Below are 19753 nucleotides of genomic sequence, written 5' to 3' on the forward strand. Positions count from 1 at the left end.
TTCAAGTCTCAAGTCTGATTTATTAACTCACGCCTCTGATTATTAAAACTGGTAAAAAGTCAAAATACTCATTCAGGGACAGGAGAAGTAAATGATCATCTTGTGACACTACAATGTTCTGCTGGGAAACTTTTGGACCTGGCATTCGTGTGGATGTTACTTAGACATGTACCACCCACCTAGACCAGACCAGGCACCCCCACCCCATACTCAAAAAACATGAAAAACAGCACAAGGTGTCGACCTGGCCTCCAAATTCACTAGATCCCAAACTGATCAAGTATCTGTGGGATGATCCACAGAGGCCCCTCCCCTTAATCCATAGGACCCAAAGGCCCCCATTAACAATATCCTGTTGCCAAACACCACAGGACACCATCAGAAGGCCATGTCCATTCTCTGATGACTGTTTTGGAGGCACAAAGGAGATCTACACAATATTAGGAAGGTGGTCATAATGTTTTGTCTGATTGGTGGTGCTCTTGCTCCTACTGCTGCTCTGTCCTCCTCCACTCTCCTCTCTCTTTTCTCTGTCTCTACCTGGCTGGCCTCAAGGGTTCTTCCTGTTAAAAGGGAGTGTTTTTCTTAGGAGAAATGCATCCAAGCCCTGTTGATATAAAAAAAATAAAAAAATAAAAAAAATACAGAGACATTTCAGATGAAAAAGGTTTGTAAAAGCTGATGGGAGACTGCAATTTTGATGTGGTGTTATTATTTATTTCTGAACCAGATTAAAGACGCCCCCGGGGTTTCTCAAGCCGGCGACCCATTTCTGACAGCGGATATCTGTTTAAATCATAACAAATATCATCGGACTGATTTATAAAGAGCCGGAGAAAACGTTGCTACACGCGTATAAATGATTTAGCGTTTGATGGAAGGGAAAAAAAAAACTGAACTTGAAGCTGTCAGATCCCAGACTAGTCTGATATATTCATTATAAAGGGAATATTTAGGATTATCCTCAGCAGAGCAATAAAAAGCCACGTTCACTGATGTCTGTAACTGTAACTCAAGTAACATGAATTATAAGTGAGTGCACCGCTGAGCAACATCATTTAAATGTCAGATGATTCAGAATCACTTCACATCACCCTTAAACTAAACAAGAGGGTATTTGCTCTTATGTAAAATTAAACATTTTAGAGATACTGTATTAAAAATACAGTCATCATACTAAGAAGACGAGGCAACAAAGTCGAATTTCACTTTTGGATTCGAATCGTTTGTTTTAGCTTAATTTTTCAGGACATACCGAAAAATCTTCAACGTGAAGGATACACATGTTCTTCTCATTTCTGGATTGATTGTCTCCGGTTGTTCAGGGATATTTGTTTTTACCTGCGTCTTGCCGGAGGGTTTGCGTTGCTCTACCTTTCTCTTTAAAATACCCAGAAGGAGTTTTACTGTAGGAGAGCTGTGAGTCATCTGAGGCTAATTCCTCTTCGGCCAACCTTCTGGAGACAGGGAGTCATGTTGTCAGCCAGTATTTTATTTTGATTTATCCACAGCCATTCATGGTGCCATCTGTACAGATCATCTCCAACACCTTTCACACTCATACAGCCCCATATCACCACACTCCCACCTCCATGCTTCATTGCAGGACTTTGCTTTCACTGCGGTAGTCCTGGCTAGGTACATGGCAAACATCCCGGACCCCATCCGAGCCAAGCAAATGTATCTTGGCATCATTAGATGAAAGCATGTGCTCACAAGATTCATCAGGGTTACTTTTTGCGTTCTTTAGCAGAGTTAGCACACATAGCTGCTACTAATACCACACCAGTGGTCACCTATCTTATCTCCTTGTGGAACACTGATGCCGATAGACACTGTCCAATGATCAGACACTGAGAAAGTTCATATGTTCAGGTAGTTTTTTTCCCTTAAAAAATGGTATTACGCTTCCGTACATAACCAGCAACATTACTTGAAAGGTAAATGGCCTTAACGCTTTTCTACCTATTGGTACTCAAGGCGTCTTTTACAGTGTCAAGCAATGGGAGCAACTTGAGGTTCAGTGTCTTGCTCAAGGAATATGGTTCATGTGCCAGGGATGGAACCGACAACCCTCTGGTTCCCAATAGGAAACCAATAGGACTAAACAGCCTTGTGAAGAAATGGGGACCAACCAAAATGTCCTCACTTTGGACAAATGTCCTCACTCCGATGAACTAAAACTGGTCCTCAGAAAGATACCTGTAAAAGGACACACACACACACAAACACATACACACACGTTTGCGTTCTTTGTGAGGACATTGAACCCCTGACTCTTACCTCAACCATCAAGTGCCTAACCCTGACCCTAACCTAATTCTAAGCTTAACGATAAAGTCTAAACCAAGTCTAAACCTGAGGATGTTAGAAAGTGAGGACCAGCCAAATCGTCCTCTGAAACTGGTTCTCACAAAGACAGCTATACAAGTACGCACACACAAAATAAAATACACAAAGCAATTCAGAGCATCAAACAAAAGAAATTCAAACCATTTAAATTCGTATAGTATATACAATAACTTAATGTGTATTCATTGTTGCTGGGCCTTTATTTTCAATATAGTCTTTCTATTGTCTTTGTTTGTGATTGTTCATACGAAGAAATACTTTATTTGATATAGGTTGGAATTATTTGACATTTTGTCGATGTTGCACAGGGGAGAGCCCACTTCTACCAGGAGTATTGGACGTAGTTCTGCATTTTTAGGCACAGATAAATCAGACAGTTCTCTTTTCAAGCACGATATTTTTATAGATCAAAAACATATCCGTCATTTGAAAGCAAAGAGTCAAATGATCACAAAACATGAGCATACGTCCATGAAAACATACAAAACAGTTACAAAAAAAGGAGGCGATAAATCAGCCTAACCAGACTAACAGAAGTGTATTTTATTTTCAACCTAAATATATCCGGGGGAGGGGAAATGCTACCAGCTGCACATCTTAATACAGTAACTGCACCAACATGCAACTGACTGAGACGAGAAACACTGTTACTACACTCGTAGCAGCTAGGATTGCCTTTTTTTTTTCTCTTTTTTTTTTTTTACAAGTTCGCCCCGTTAGCTCGACTGAAGCTGTGCATAAATAAATAAAACAGTGATTTTCTGATGGGACTTTTGAATAGGGAAATAAACCGGGACCTGAAGGACGCACAGGCATACAGTACAAATGACAATGACGAGCAGTGCATAGCAAAAACAACCTCAACAATAGTTCCTCGACATAAATACAACACAGCTACAGGTGCACTGTACTGTGGATGAGTCATGAGGTCACCATGGCAACCGGAGAAGCAGGAAACAGCCATTTAGATGAACATGTTTTTTTCTCCCGAGCTTGACGTTCATTCATTCAGCAGCCGCCCACTTACTTAAGCAGGAAAGTGCAGATCTACCGGCCGGCAGCACACAGCTCAGTCTCCTCACATTAAAAGCTGCAGTTTATCTTTCTGCGCTGCCAAAAAGAAATGACAATAATTACTGAAAAAAAGATTTACTATTCCACCCACACGTCCTCAGTTTGATCATTTATGAGCCACAGTGCGCTGATGTCTGCAGCGTTAGCTCGCCGCTAATGAATTCAGAGCTGATTTACAGAGAGAATAAATAGAGCTGCTGAATGGATGACGAGAAATGGCTGCTGTTCGGAGCATTCAGCTCATGTGCTGCTGCCAACTGAGTGGACAGAGACCAGTAACTGAGCTGGACGGGGGCTGAGTTCAGTTAGGATGTGATGGTTGAGACAAGGAAAGGTGTGGAGCCACATGTCTTAGCCACTCAAACTAACTTTGTGTCAACATCTTTAGTAAACATCACTGATAGTGTGAAGACACCATAAACCCTGGTGGATTTATTAGCAGCTCTGTGGCTAATGTGTCTAAAAGCTAACTGTGTTTAAAATGTTGGGGGGAAGCCTAAAAACTATTTGATGTTTTTGCACTGAATACCTGATTGAATATTGTAATTATTGTACTTGATTGTATTTTGTGTAGATTTTTACATTCACAAATCGGATTCAAAAGATCTGGCCGTGCTTCTATTTACTTTTATTTCTTGGACAACCTAACTGCAGAAGCGTGATGAATTCACTTCAGAAAAAATAATATTTTATCTGTTAAAAAACTGTCATCTCAGAATTTTAAGGAAAGTTTTCACGGCAAAACATTTTCTTTCAAGGAATTAACCCAAAAAACCCAAGAGAATTACTCATTCAGTTGTATTTCTGAGAGCAAACAAATGTCCCACCTGTTAAAAATAATCCAGTTCTTCCAGTTCTATGTTGCCCATCTGCTGGATATTGAGATGTTTCTCTGGGATGTGGTTAATTTTGAAAAACAGAACTGACTTTTCTACTTTCATGAACATTTTTCTCAGAAATTTGAAACAAAAATTCTCAAGTGAACGCATTACACAGCTGTACATACAGTAGGTAAAGGCTGAACGGTTCCATTCAAGCTCTTTGGCTCAGGTTAAAATAGATCAATCTTAAATCACAATGTCTAAATTTTGAATTTCTAATTTGAGCAACTGCATTAAATGAAAATGCTTACCAAAAAACATCTGGAAAGACTGTTTGAATTCACATCGATATACAGTATTTTAATGCTATAAACGTCCATTTTAATATTGGGAATTAACACATTTGGGTTTTTAGCTGTTTATAAAATTCAAACACCGATGTTGCTTTACTTTCATAGCAACGACTGACTGTTCCTCATTAGCAATCTAGCAATGCAGTATGCAGAACCAAAGTGAGCCATCGCTGGACGTGGATGATTTTTGCTCCTTCTATGATGAGAAGAAACTTTAAGAGGTGTCCTTTAAATTCACACTAAGCTAGATAAGAGAGAAACGGGGGCACATGTTGTTGTAAAAACTCCACTATCTGCTATTCCTACATGTTTCCTGCTGTATGGGAGGCAGTGAACGCACCATCGAACACTAAGCTAAACTACCCTCGTGAATCATTCTGATCCCGGATAGCTGTCTACATCTACACTTAATCTTTACATTTGTCAAATATGATCTGATACAAAATATAAACTTTATATAGTCATGTAATAAACATATTAAGTACTCTGTAAGTATCCAGACCAGTTGTTGTCACCGCTTAAAGCTCACCTCAATGCAGCATCAGGATGGACGGGAGCAATGAGTTTATTTTTTTATTTATTTTTTTTTTTTTGGATGGCATCTTGAATGTGTCCTTTACTGTCTACTGACTTATGTGCATTAAAAAGAGTCGTAAGTAATGAAGTAACTGGTGTGAGTAGTCAGTGTGTGGTGAGTTCTTGCTGACCTGCGGACACCTGAATGTTCCTGCTCTACCCAGCACCTGGAATAACAGCACTGCTGCACACGGGGCACTCCTTAACTCTAGATTGACGCAGTGCATTTCCATTCGGTTCGCTATGGATGACGTGGTCTCTGTTCCCGTTGGTTTGAGTGTCTCTTTTGTGCGTGTGTGTGTGTGTGTGTGTGATCTTGGCACTTTGGTTGTGGAGAGCAGAGTGAAAAACGGAGCCTTCTCGGTTTCAGCTCGACACCTGCCAGCATGTCCTGCTCCTACCAGGCCAGAGGGGAAGACAGTCTGGGGCTTCTGGGGTTTTCTGGAGTCTGCGTCTCGCTGAGAGCTCTCTGCAAGATAAACCCCATAAATTCATTGGATTTATACTTACTTTCACGTTTAAAGCACATTTATTCATTCCACAGACAGCAGCACTTTGCAGCCTAGTCGCTTTGTGGCTGCAGGCAGACAGGTCACCGTGAGAGCTTTATGGTTCTGCAGGTCTGAAACTGTCAAACACCTGCAGCATATATCAAAAATATGAGCTGCTAACCTTCTGAACCAGTCACATTCAGCCTAGCTCACTCTGTCGACACATTCAAGCAGATCAGTAGCTCACCTCAAACTTGGAAATGAACTCTGAAAAGATGCCGAAGAAAGTCTCTGTGCTGGAGGACTTGCTGTCCTCTCCGAAGTAGGAGGCCACCTTGGAGAACTCTTCCATCGCTCGGGTCTGCAGGGACTCTAGAGATTGGATGGCAGGGTGGCTGTTCTCGAGGAAACTCTGCGGGCGCAAAACATTAAATGAATTCAAGTGATATTGTGACGAGGATGTTTTCTGTGGCATGTTCCGGACATCTGCCCCTTTTACAACAATTTGTGCAAATTCAAAAACAGACTTGTGTCATAAAGAGCATAAGAACTGCTGGTAGGCAAGGTGTCGATGCCTTTGGACAGAGCCAAGAGAACTGTTTACCCGTTTCCAGTCTTCATTCTAAGCTAAGCTAAAACGGCTGCTGGCTGTAGCTTCATATTAACTGAGAGTGTAACTCTCAGCAGCATTTGATCGCCATGCATTAAAAGCTGTTGACGTACGCTCATGACGGAGGCGAAGTGGTCCTCTGGGGTGGGTGTGATCTTCTGACAGGCCATCCTGATGTCCTGGATGGTGGAGTGAAGGTCACTGAGCTCAGCTGTGATGGCCCTCTGGTTCACTGTTACATGGAAACATGAGGGTTACTGAAACTGTAGCATGAACACTCATACTTAACTTGGTGTAATGATTAGAAAGCTGCTGCATGGAAATGACTGCAGTCTGCTCCTAAAGGGTTTTCTCCGAATCAGGCAGAGCTAAAGAGCTCAGCTGCAGTAACATCATCGTACCTTTAGCTGCCAGAGGCACCGTTGTAAGGTCTCTGGAAAAGTTTAGCAGCTCGGGGAAGTGTTGGCACAAAGACTTGGCCAGAATGTGGAGAAAAGTGGATTTCCCATCAACTGTTTTGGTCGTGCTTAGCTGCAGGAGAGCAGGAAATAATAAATGACTTAAAACACCTAATCAAGACGATCAGAACACAGTTACAGCGCAGGTGTCCATGCCGTACCTCGGTTAGGAAGTTGATCTTAAAACTGGTTGTCCTGTGGCTCTTAGGCTGCCCATTGTTCAGGTAATTTCCCATCGCAAGAACAAACTGTTGGCCAAAAGAAAAGGCTCTTAATATCCTCTGTTAACACACAGACTGATGGCTTCACATTGACTTTGCCTGTAGGAAGGTTTTACCTCCAGGATTTTAGCCAGCTTCTTGCTGCTCTTCAGTTCCACTGAAGCCTTGTAGATGTAATCGTACGCCACCTTCATCTCCTCCGTCTTCTCCTGCAGGGTTGTCTTGAAGTGGAGGCTCCGTAGACGAGTCTTATACTCAGGCACCATTAGCATCTGAAACGCACAACAACGTTCACTCATGCAAATCCTTCCTACTCGCTTTTTAGAACTTTGGTGGTCTCACAGGTTTTTTCAGTCGCACAGTACCTGGAAAATAAACTGGTCGGGCTCGCTCAGTTTGACTGGGTCCTGATCAAACTGCTCGTACTGCTTGACCTCGTCATCGTCGGGGGCGTAGAGCAGCAGCTGCTTAATGTGGGCCGGCTCCAGCCGGTCGGTGGTCATGTTCATTAAGACCTGCCGCAGCTCGATGGGGGACAGCTTCAGATGTGCGATGAGGATGGCTGTGGGCAGAAGGAGGGCGAGTGGGAAGGGAGAGGGTGAAGATGTGGAGGCTTCTGGTCTTTTATCACATAATGAAGAAGATCACTGTGTTCCCGCACTTCTCCCAAATCTTTAATCTCCCTGGGCTTTGAATTTTCTTTTATTCATATTTTTTACGATGTAGCATCTAATTATGAAACCCAAAACCACACCATAAACCTGATAATTAACAGCAGGGACAGGAAAAAAACAATAACCTCTATCATGGGTCTGAAAGGGCAGAACAAAAATAGGCGATAGAAGAGAAAACTGTTTTCTGTTTATGTGAATTATCTTCTCTGTGACTAAAGGCTGTGCTGGATTTCTTGTTTCTTGTACAAGGAGTCGGGTTGCTTTTAAGTGCTTTTTGTATAGTTCTCATTTTAATACATAAAAACAGAAGCTGTTTTTGTGCTTGAAATCACAAAACACAAATGTCTGCACCATTTCAGATAATGCACTTTGCAGTAAGTTTATCAGAGCAATACAATGATTTACACGTACATTTGTAACCATTTTAACCACCTTTGCAGCACAAATTTTCAAATACAGATATAATGTAGTTGTTATTTCCCCAAATTATCCAACAGAATTAAAGGACCAGTACTTTGGATTCAGAGACATCTAGTGGTGAAGTTGCAGACTGCAACCAACTGAATACCCTTTACCTTACCCTGTACGAAAAAACCTACAGTGGATGCATAAATGCAAATGAATCCAGCATAAACAGTGCATGTATATATTATTATGTGACTGACTGCTTTATTCATGTCAGATTTCTTTATTACTTTCCCATCTGGGCCATTTTCTTTAAGGACAGTTTACCTAATCCAGGATTAAATGTGGTTCAGGGTCAAATAATCCATTTGACTGTCATCAAATTATTATTTTAGGCAGTCACTGGTGGTAATAAACTAAATGTAATCAACTTTCTAATGAATGCAATGACCACATTTGACAGAAGACCTTATATCAATGAAAGAAATTCTATCACTATTTTAATTTTCCATATTTTTCATTCTGTTGTCAAGTAAATCTTGTGGGCTCAATATGGATAGAACATCTCAATGTCTTTTGGGGAATAAAAAAAAATATCAGAGGTAATCTCGTCATACTTCTGTTATCAAAATGGATCACAACTTGAAAATACAGTGTTCAAAGGAAGAAAAATGACTCTGAAAATCCAGTTTTGATTCTACTCTAGATGAAAACCTCAGTATGTAATTTTCTGTGATCTAAAACATATGGATTCTCCTGAAGCCACCAGAGGGCTGGATTAAAGGTGGATTTCAAGATCAAAATGCAATAAAACTTGTATCAAGTTGTAAATGATACAGTACATTGTGGCCAACTGTTAAAGGAATAAAGTAGATGCACTTTTGGGGGAAATTGGATAAATATTTGCAGATTGTGTCAGAAAAATCACGAGATCAACAGTTTGTATTTGTGTTTCTAAATGCAAATGCAGCTCTCAGTGTTTTACAGTTTGGACGTAAGAACAGACTTTTGTGTTTCAACATATTTTTATTGTTATTTATACAGCCTCGCTCCTCAACAGCTCAGATGCGTCATCTTCTGTCTGGTTTCTGTGGTACTCACAGGCGTTGTAGGCTTTCTTATGAGACAGAATCTCCACCACGTCTTTCTTTTTAAAGTTCTCTGGCAGGAAGGCTGGCTCTGGAGGAGAGACTGATAGTTTTAACAACAGGGTAAGGATGGGTTCTCCAGGCACCGGGGGTCAAATACACAGAAACAAGACACAGAGTCTGAACATAGCAGGATGATGGGTTAATAGCACAGCTCTGCCAGTGGGGGCCAAAATGCTCCCTCTGTTATACGTTATGTTTAATAAAAAACAGTAAGATGTGTTTTTTTCTCTGACAGATCTGTGTTATTTCTTTAGAGTAAAAAGAAGAGAGGGGTATGGTGCCTTATGGAGAAAGGATGTGAGGCAGGAGAATGGAGCAGCTCCATTGCAGGATATGGATAACATCACAACTGTGAAGGTACAAACAAAACAGGTGATTTCACATACACATTGTACACTTCTACCAATGACTATGAAGATGAGCCTGATCAATACAAATATATATGAGATGATATTTACGATGATGAAGTGTAATAAATGCGTTACAGCTTTACAAAATAACTTACTGGATCTGCGTTGAGTCCCAAAGTGCAGGTCAAGGTCCAAATACTTCACCATGTCAGTGAGCTTGTCATATTCTGAATCCTCTCCGAGCTAAAGATAGACAAGGACACAGTCTGTACACTACGAAGGCTCGGTGGAAGTTTGTAACAGATAGCAGATTTATCAAAGGGTGATGGGGTTATACATTGGGATAAAAAAACTTTTTGAAGCTTTGCAAAATTCTGTTTACAAAAACAAGACCGCTTCTTCTATGCTGCCGTGACTCATTAGAGACACGTTAGGAGGTCTATCCAAATATGGGAGGAGAGATGTAGGAGGAGTGTGAAAACTCACAGATAAAGTGGGTGGATTTTCACATGTGCATCCATGTACAGCAACTTACCACAGGCTAATGCAACAAGTTAATACAAGATCACAGCTCACCTGACCCCATATTGTTCCCTCGGAGTTCTCCACCTGTTCCCAGCGCAGCCTCTTTACACTCATGTGGTTGGCGTCCGAGGCGTGGTGGCCAGGCTTGGGCAGCGGAGGAGGATCACATGGTGGAGGCAGGGGTGGAGGAGGAGGTGGTGGAGCCTTGGAGATGGAAAAACACTTGAATAGCACGCATACAACATTTCATAACCGATTCTCTCTTTTTATTTATTTTTTTTTAAGTTCCATGAAATCAATTCTGTTTGTTATATAATAGGTCATTATCCACCTTATGTCACCTATACACCAGTGTCGGGCACACCAATGACAAAAATAATTTTGTAAGGTTTCTTAGTTGTATTTTGTTTTTCATTTCCTGGAAAATGGTATAAAAATGTTGATGACTCATCCTGCACTTGGGGCATGTACTAGGTTTGCATTTAATTTTCTTTTCCCTCCTTCCCACTGCGTCCATCGTTCACCAGCAGCTTTGCGAGCTTGGGTTCGTGGCCCGAAAATGTATTGGTGGTGCGTGCTTAGGCCCTTGGAGTTGACCAATCTGGGCTTTTCAGAGAAGGGAGGCAACTTCCCTAGCATCGATTTTATGGGAAACACATAAATATGAAGAAACAAATGGCTGTTTTATAGGGAGTTTAAGAAGAAATTAAACCAAAATTGGGTGAATGGCCAAAAGATGGAAAATAGTGTCTGTTTTGTCCAATGTCAATGACTGTTATGAGCATGTGACAATAAGCCGTGAGACTGTGTTTAAGTTCTTGTTATTTATATGTGACACCTCTGTTGCTAAGTACTCTTGACTATGACACTGATGCGGCATTTTTCTGTTCTGGCTGACATCTCCTTTTTGTCATGCAGCTAGGGTGGAAAAATGCATACAAAGAAACACAAAAGAGAAAAAAATAGACTACTGTATGGTGTGGTGTAAAAACAGATGCTACCTGCTGTGACTTGTGCTCCTGCCGTGTGGTTTCATAAGTCTTAGAGTGACTGGGGAGGGTGGAGTGCGAGCCTGGAGGTTGGGAGAGTAGCGTGGAGCCTGCGGAGCCTTTGGTCTGACACTGGGACTTGCTATGATCCTGGAGGGACGCTGGCATCGGGCCCTGGTAGCTGTGTTGGTGGTGGAGCTGGTGGTGCCTCTGGAGGGCGAGTTGGCTCGGCCTCAGAGGCTGCGGTGAGGGCTGTGGTGAGGGCTGTCGGATAGGCTGGGGCTGACTGAGCTGTCGGGGGAGGTAGCGAGAGGGCTGGGAGGAGCGCAAGGTGGTGGTGCTCAGGGTGGTGTGGCCGTGCGAGAGACGGGTAGTGGGGGTTTTGAAGCGCTGGTGAGTCTTCTCCACTTCGTCTCTCGTAGGGAGAACTTTATGGAGAGGAGAGCGACTGGACAAGAGGGTCCTCGGAGGAGGCGGCGGAGGAGGAATGATGGGGTGATGCGGATGGAAGGGCATCCGGCTGCGGGGGATGTGCTCAGGAGAGAATCGGACAGGTGGAAGAGGGTCAGTAAACTGCACAGGAGGGGGTATCAGAGACTGGAAGGGTGGGGGAGGTGGGGGGCTCTGGGTGGGAGGCGGTGGGATTGGTTCAGATTCAGAGGAGTAGGAAGGAGACGAGGCCTCGTCGCTGCTACTGTGGTCCTCACTGCCACTGCTCAGCCGCCGAGGCATGAAGCCCAAGTCCTGGTCCTCTGGGAAACTCATCTGGGGGGAGGAGAGGTTCAACATCAGACCTGATAATCACAGCTTTCACCCACACATACAAAAATACACAACTGTCTTGAAATGAAGAAAGCATGTCATTCTTCTTAGTTTTAAGCTCACCATTTATGGGGTCATTTTTAGCTTCCTTTAGGTTTTCACCATTTGTTACTTACGCTGTTGGAAATCTAGACACATACATTTGCTTTGGTTGTCTATGTTTTAATTGCTAATGTTATACTACCTACAAAATTCTTTAAGTTATTAGTCTATTTCGTTTTTATAACTTCTAGAAGAGAAATTCTATTAAAAAAAATAAAACGAAAAAGAATAATAAAGAATAAAGTTTCTAAAAACATGCACTTAAATGTCTTCAATATACCAAGCCATCTATTTATGCAATACATTAAATCTTATGAACTGCTATTAGAGAAGAAATAGCCAGAAATAGTCAAATATCACTAGAAACTACTGTATATCTGAGTATCGTGTTTTACTTACAGGCACACCTCTTCTTCTGAAACCATGATAACCACCGTCATATATCTGTTCATGTGACACAAGTGTTCATTGTAGCGTACATTAGAGCTGCTCTAATGTAAACATGCAACACTACAATGTCATTACTGCTGTAGATGTGAATTTGCCTATTATTTACTAATAGGCAAATGCACAAACAGATAAGATATTAATGCTACTATATGTATAATATTTTAGCTGACTGTTACTGTTACTGACACAAGGAAGACCACAATCTCTACCAGCTTCTACGATGCATCTTACATTCTGTACGAATAGGACATTGATGTTTGGCTCAGTGAGTATTTAAAAAAAAAAAAGGTTTTGGCAGTGAAGTTATGAATAGCATTACTGGGAAGAGACAGAGCCTTCACATAATTTTATTCACAGTCAGTGTTTTCTGTAATACTACTTACTGTAACAGTAATTAAACTAAGTATTAGTACTATTTGCATTTAAAAGGAGAAATACTTTAACTTTGAAATACATACAATTGGTAATATCCGCATTATTACTAGCCTCCTAATACCTGACACTCATAAATGTTAAAACAATTTCCAGTTATTCCTTTCACTGAACAGAGTTCACTGCAAGAGTTTCAAGCATAGATTTATTAAAGGTCCAGAGTATATGATTTAGTGACATCTAGTGGTGAGGTTGCAGACTGCAACCAACTGGCACCTGGCACAACATGACTCATTCTAATCTGAGAAATTTAGGTAACTATGCGTAAATTAAAACATAGCTATATATAATATTTATTCTATTTCTATAATACATCCCCCAACATCCTGTACATATGTTCTTTAAGGGCCATAACACACCAAGCTGATGGTGGCCATTTTCCAGTGTCGGGCTGTCAATGAGCACCTGTGACTCAAATCAGTGTGTCACGCACCGTTTGGCTTGCACCGGGACCAGGGTAACTAATTTCGTTCCACCTCATGTACCAACATGTGTGTAATGACAATAAAACTCCTTGAATCCTTTAATCCTTGAACCGCTGGCACAAGTTAGACAATTATCGCTGGCTTCTCAGCCACTTCAGCATGTTGAATAAGCAGTTGGAAAAAAAGACCACTCTGTCTGGCTGTTCAAGTAGGGCGCGAGAAGAAAAATGGATGTGGTGAAAGTATACCAAACTACAGAGTTTTTCATTTTCATCTTTTTCATTTTCGTCTCATCTGATCATTCAAATACACAAGTATTTTCACAACAACATCATAAAATGTAAATCAACCGATCAGCATTATTCAGGAAAAGCCCGCTCTGTAAGAGGGTTTGTAGCTCTTCCCAGCTTCCTAGCCTGTGTAAGCTGGCTGTTGGCCTTGGCTGTGCTGTTTGCAGTGTGTTCAAGTTAAACTCAACACAATGATTCACTTGAGGTGAATCACACAATTCTTTGAGGGTAATTCTATGATGTCCATGGAGTGTCCATACCTTAAGAGGCATGGATACAACTCCACCACTCAGCTTTAATGCTAAATAATCCACTGTGGTAATAAAATGGTTTCCAAGGCATGAAAATTGTTTTCCGAATGGACCACCACTGTAGAAGTGTGGATAGGCTGCAAATGGAGGTTTTATAATTGGAAAACTTAACTAGCACCTAGAAAAGAGGGCAGGTAAATGACATGGAAACACATTGTTCATTGATCCAAATGGCTCAAAGACATCAGACAGACACCAGTAGTATGCGTCTAACTCTCACAGTTGGCAGTTCAGTGATGGAATAACTGGAATTCATGTTTTTATATCCTGAGTAACACAGAGATTTGAAAACATGGATTCTACAGTACTATCAGTGTAAGCTTAAGACGAAAAATGTTTTATCTTCCTCACCTCCTCGTAGTCATTCTCCCCAGGTACAAAGTCATCCACCAGAGTGACCCGGTGGCCCAGCTGTTCGCTCAGGGCGTCCAGGAACTTGTCGGTGTCCCGGCTGCGAGGTGGGCGGGAGAAGGTGAACAGTTTCTTTCGGCGGTTTAGTGTGTTGGGACCGCTGTCCAGGTGTTCAGGGGAGGCGGGGGGACTCTCCAGGCTGACGTAGGGGTTGGAGTCTACGCTGCTCTGGTGTTGGATCTCATACACAGGAGTGGGAAGAGGCTCTTTCCAGGACAAGGAGAGGCCAGATTTACGGTTCCCTGGAAAGAAGGACATTAAAGATGGCTGCCACTCACATTGAAAACATATGACACGCTGCACATGTTTATGGCGTCTTGTGCTGAGAATTTTTACCTACATGTTTTATGCAACACGTGATGCCCGTTATTCCCTACAGAAATTATCTGTGCCATCCTTGGCCATGTTGTCACTGTAACCATGGCAACGCACTGCAGACTTATATGCACATATAGACAGTAGGATTTGAATGAGTTCTACCTCAAACACATTCAAAAACCAGTGGTTCTTGAGTCATGTTCACATCAGACTGACCAGAAAGGCACAGGTTTTTACCACCTAATCTGGTACATGTGCACCATAACCCAGTGTAGTAGTTTGTATATACAGCAAGTCTGACAGATCGAACATGGCATCAGTCATGTTCCATCTAGGCCCAGTTATGAGGTTTCATCACCATGCTATAACAGTTTTTAATCATTTCTTCTGCAAACATTGGACCTAGGTGGCTTCAAAACCACTGATGAAAGCGTTTTTCTGAAAGCGTGTGTTTTCATCTGTGTGTTTGAGTGTTTGGGCATGTGTGTCAGCCCCAGAGTACCTTTGAGAGGGGGGAGCGTGAGGGGGGAGAGAGAGCGGCCGTAGGCCTCAGTCTGTCCCGGCACCTCGGGCTCTGCTGGCGAGCCACCCTGCAGCGGAGACACACTCTTCCCTGCGTACACATTCTCCAGCTCCGTGTACACACCTGTCATCTATGGGTGAAGGCATGATCGGTTGTTAGCGCACAATCGCTGCCGTGCATTTTCTTTGAAGGTCTGCTGCTTCTAAGCTCTTTGGGGAAAAATGTGCAAATTGCAGCCTCCAATCTAATTTGAATTGCAGTAACTGAGAGCAGACCTTCAAACAATGCGAGACCAGAGAGCACATATAACATAACCAGCATTCATAATGCCAGTTTCTGAGGAGCTAAGCGCTGGAAAGCTGCAGTTATACCTACATGACTGAGGTCAGGGGACTCGGGGAAGGAGGTTCCATCTCCTGACTGCCTCTCCTCCGGGCTCCCAGATTCATCGACATGAATTCCTAAAGCACAATAAAGCATGAACAGTGACACATGGACATAAGCCTCCTCCATCCGTCCACCTCCGGCCAAGAGGAGAGAGGATGAAGCAGAGCAGAACAGCATGGACGAGCAAACGGCAAAAGCTTTGCTTCCAGGACAGCAGTTAGCGATGGTAATGGTAAACAGGAGAAACCGCAAATGTAATACCATAAGCCCGAAATGACCTCAGCTGGAAATAAACACTTTATGTAGCTTATTAGAAGCAAAGGTAGCTGAGATATGGAGTTAATGCATGAACTAAGACAATCCTCGTATTACGAAGCCAACAAGTACTCCTAGGATTTGCTGAGCGTGCATCTTTGTCAGGAATAGTCTACTGTGCTTTTACACACACCAGGGAGCTGACCAGTGCAAACACAGCATTATTACTAGTCTTAAGCTCAGGTATCTAACTAGAGGTTAGAAACTTTAGTCAAGGGAATGTCAGGAGTGTAATAACAGTTAAATGAACGCTTTCTCATTTGTTTCTACCTCGGTTTTCAATGCTATAATACTGAATTAATAATGAGGAAGAGATATCAAAAGGAAAAGAGTTCACAGCAAAACTCCTTCTTTACAGAGTTGGATAAACTTGCAGCAGCATTTAGTTTTGTTTACTTGAGGGCAGCTTTCAGTTGATCTGGTGAACGTGTTAATACAGGGTTGCTTGTTTACACATCAACTAGTTAGGGAGAACTTCGCTCGCTCTTTTAGCTCCATTTTTGGTCCCCACCAACGCTTGACTGAAATATTTAGCTCTTTATGTGCCTAATTTTTAAAATACAACTGACTTCAACCTAGCTAGAAGGTTAAACTCAATAAATCCAACAATGAAGTTATCCTACAGAATACAGTTTCAGAACCTTCTCTAAAAAAGAAAAAAATTCTGGTTGGCCTCTAGTGCAAATTATTATAATTTAGAGAAGTCTCCCCAAGATGTTGTCCTGAGCCGCGTACCCATTCCCAGATGAGTCCCGATGATGCAGTCATCAGAGCTCCTCTCTCTCATGCTGCTGCGGAACGACGTCCCTGTTACGCGCATTGAGCTGCTCCGCCGGTGGTGCTCTGAACCTCCATCAGGCTCTAACACCGCTGCAAACCACACACACACATACAGCGTCACGTTTTTTCTATTCTAGGCTATTCAAAGGCAAATTCTTTCGTGGCTGCTCCTTTACGAGTTTTTCTATTATTAAAAAAACACATATTTTGATGTCAGGTTTCAAGCTTTAAAATTAGGTTCCCAGATGCAGATTATCCTCATATTATGCATTCTGGCTCACCGCTGCTTTTAAAACCAAGAAATCGCGACAGTTTGCTCTGGCAGCGCTCCTGCTCGTCGTAGGTCAGTAGCTGGTAGATGAACTGCCAGATCAGCTGTTTGGCCGGAGTGTCCAACACTGGAAACACATCTACTATCAGAGTGTCCACGTTCCTGCAAACACATACAAAACACATCCTTACATATGCTTATATAACTAACTCCTGTTTACTGTTGATTGCAATTAAATTTCTATTCCTTGCACATAGTCATACATTTAGCTGAGAATGACCTACAGGATTAAAAGGTGGAAGGATAACATCAGTGGCATTTAGGGGTATATACTGTATGCATGAGCAGCAATATTCAACTCCTATTTTGCTTTAAATCTTGCTGCATCACACACAGCTAATTCATCATCCTTCTCTTCTCTCCATCCTTTCATCCTTGAGGAAACATTATTAGACACTGAGGGGAGATATAAACTTCCTGCTTAGCTATGTGCATCTGTCTCCGTCTCTCCTCGCATCATCCATCATTAACGTTCTCCATCTCTCACTTTCGCCTGTACCAAGAAATGTTTTGCAGCCTGACACAGTTTCCTGGGCAACAGCTAATTTTCTATCTGTATTTGTCACTGTAACTTTACAGAATATTACCGCAAAGGTGGTTTGACGGATGCTCAAGACTGAAGTGAACTTGGAACCAACTAATGTTGCTGACGGAAGCAGTATTTTCTTCCATTTAGTAGACTGACTATTCATTATTTTATATATATATATATATATATATATATATATATATTGTCTGACATAACAAAATGCAACACAATCCAGCACAATCCAGCTGATCTTCTTTCCTCATCTTCATGTCTTTTTAGCTACTCCTGTCCTACATGTGACCTACATGTTTCATGTACCCTTCCACCCTCTCTTTCTGTTTCTGTTTATAAACCTCTCCATAACCATTTAGCTTCTATGTTTTCCATCCCTTCAATCACTGACCTGTGTTGGAAGAAGGTTTCTAAGGCCTTGCAGACAGTGTATCTCTCCTGGATGGTCAGCAGGTGCTCCAGCTGCTGGCTGAAGGTCCGCCCATGAACTTTGATGCTTGGCGGAAGGATCTCTGCCACCCACTGGAGAGAACTGAGGGCCGGAGACCTGGACGGCAGGTAAAATGGAGGAATGCATCTTTACTGAAAGAAACAATGCCACATGACAGGTCTGATGTTAGATTTCGGCGAGTTCTCACCTAGAGCGAGGTAACGTGGTTGGCGGCAGACTAGGGGTTTCCTCTGTCTCCGTCTGTTCTGAAGAGTAGTCGGACGGACCCTCCTCCACCACCAGAGTGGGCATAGCCCCACTGCCCTGCAGCATGGACACCACCTTCTCATGGGAACAGTTCCTATGGCAAAGGGGACAGCTAGTTAGTGGATTTAAGCGGGACAAAAGCAAATAAAGGAGAGTTGTTGGCTTTTAAATGTAAAGCAGACAGATCCAAGTTATGTGAGGTAATGCATGACTTCTAACAGAATCATTTAACAATGTAATAAGACTGTGGTTCAAAATTCAGTTTGGATTGTGACATCTTAAAATAGATAATGTAACTTGAAGTAGTCAGAAAACCACAGGTGGGATTTAAGCCTTTATATTACAGTATTCAAAAGTGGTTAGGTTTGTGAACAAGTAAAGTTGTCCAAGAGGAGACTGACAGATCTACAGAGAAAAAGTGAAACTGTGAGCATGGTCCTTAGAGACAGTACAAAACTCTATGGCCTCAACAAACTATTCAGCTCAGTTTTAAAATACAAATAATGAATAAAAGACAAAATATTTATTTTCTAGTTTTACTGCACCTAAGATGACTGTATCTACTGTATATGTACTAATCTCAAGCTTCCAGATTTTTATAGATGTTGTACGCCACATGTTCTTTTTGTAAACACTGAACACCCACATAGAGTATCTCTATTTTCTTTGTCTCTATGGTGAACAACTCCCACTGTTTTCATGATAACCTCCTACCACTGCAGCAACAACGTGTTATCAGGGAACGCAGCAAAATTATACAGCACCAATCAAATCATTACATCAAGCAGCCATGGGAACAGCTCTGCAGTGCTTCCTTCACATGGCTATCAGGATGACACGGTGAGTAATACTGTTTTTCACACAGAATTGGATATACTGGATGATAGATTGGTTGGTATATTGTATTTGCCAAGTTCACACTGGTACAATTTAGTTTCATCTACGCTGAATTTCTTATCTGCTCTCCCACACATGCTCCTTGAAAAGGCAAAAGGTCAAGAAGTTGCGCCTGACAAAAGAGCTATGATGACTCCCACAAGAAAAGTTCAGTTTACGTAAGGGCTGCGATCACCTCACCCCATGCATACATGCTCCACCCGCACAGACACGTGCTAATTAGATTATTGCTAATTTACAACCTTTGTGCTCATTGATAGTTTATAAACATTGCGTTTATTGCTAATTAGCAATTAATTAGCAAAGGCGGTGCTTACCTACAAAACAAAATGTGTTGGGATGCTAACATTAGCATTTATTAAATAATACTAATAATAACTAATTTGCAACCTGTTTATTTCTTATTTACAACCTTTATAACTGCTGTAATTAGTAATAATTGATAATGAAAATTCACAACCTTTGTGTTTACTGTATTGCTTTAACCTTTTGTGTTCATTGCTAATTTACAACCTTTGTTTGTATTATTCATTTATAACCTTGAAGGATTTCTTTTTATTTGTAATTATAATATTGTGTTCATTGCTATTTTGTAAAATTTGTGTTTAATGCTGATTAACAATGTTTGTGTTTACTGTTTATTTTAAACTTCGTTTTTACTACTAATTAGCAAAGGCTGCGTTTTCCAACTAATCCGAATGTTAGCATGCTAATACTAGCATTTAGTTCAA

At 41.7% G+C, this 19753-nt stretch overlaps 1 protein-coding gene across 1 annotated transcript in view; it reads right to left on the reverse strand.

Moving 5' to 3' along the window:
• Nucleotides 1-5486: 5486 nt before the first annotated feature.
• Nucleotides 5487-19753, reverse strand: part of grid2ipb (glutamate receptor, ionotropic, delta 2 (Grid2) interacting protein, b) — a gene marked incomplete at its 5' end in the record, with an annotated part of 34774 nt that continues 20507 nt past the window's right edge. The window contains 19 exons of the mRNA XM_084568300.1: nucleotides 5487-5645; nucleotides 5915-6079; nucleotides 6391-6509; nucleotides 6679-6808; nucleotides 6897-6983; nucleotides 7073-7228; nucleotides 7322-7518; nucleotides 9137-9214; nucleotides 9692-9779; nucleotides 10113-10265; nucleotides 11063-11815; nucleotides 12314-12358; nucleotides 14174-14475; nucleotides 15054-15204; nucleotides 15450-15535; nucleotides 16512-16646; nucleotides 16838-16989; nucleotides 17820-17975; nucleotides 18067-18219. Coding sequence (XP_084424426.1) covers nucleotides 5574-5645; nucleotides 5915-6079; nucleotides 6391-6509; nucleotides 6679-6808; nucleotides 6897-6983; nucleotides 7073-7228; nucleotides 7322-7518; nucleotides 9137-9214; nucleotides 9692-9779; nucleotides 10113-10265; nucleotides 11063-11815; nucleotides 12314-12358; nucleotides 14174-14475; nucleotides 15054-15204; nucleotides 15450-15535; nucleotides 16512-16646; nucleotides 16838-16989; nucleotides 17820-17975; nucleotides 18067-18219 — 3178 coding nt within the window. The 3' untranslated portion in view covers nucleotides 5487-5573. The remainder of the gene's footprint in view (nucleotides 5646-5914; nucleotides 6080-6390; nucleotides 6510-6678; nucleotides 6809-6896; nucleotides 6984-7072; nucleotides 7229-7321; nucleotides 7519-9136; nucleotides 9215-9691; nucleotides 9780-10112; nucleotides 10266-11062; nucleotides 11816-12313; nucleotides 12359-14173; nucleotides 14476-15053; nucleotides 15205-15449; nucleotides 15536-16511; nucleotides 16647-16837; nucleotides 16990-17819; nucleotides 17976-18066; nucleotides 18220-19753) is intronic.

The sequence above is a fragment of the Chelon labrosus genome, assembly GCF_963514085.1.
Source record: "Chelon labrosus genome assembly, chromosome: 19".
NCBI classification, from domain to species: Eukaryota; Metazoa; Chordata; class Actinopteri; order Mugiliformes; family Mugilidae; genus Chelon; species Chelon labrosus.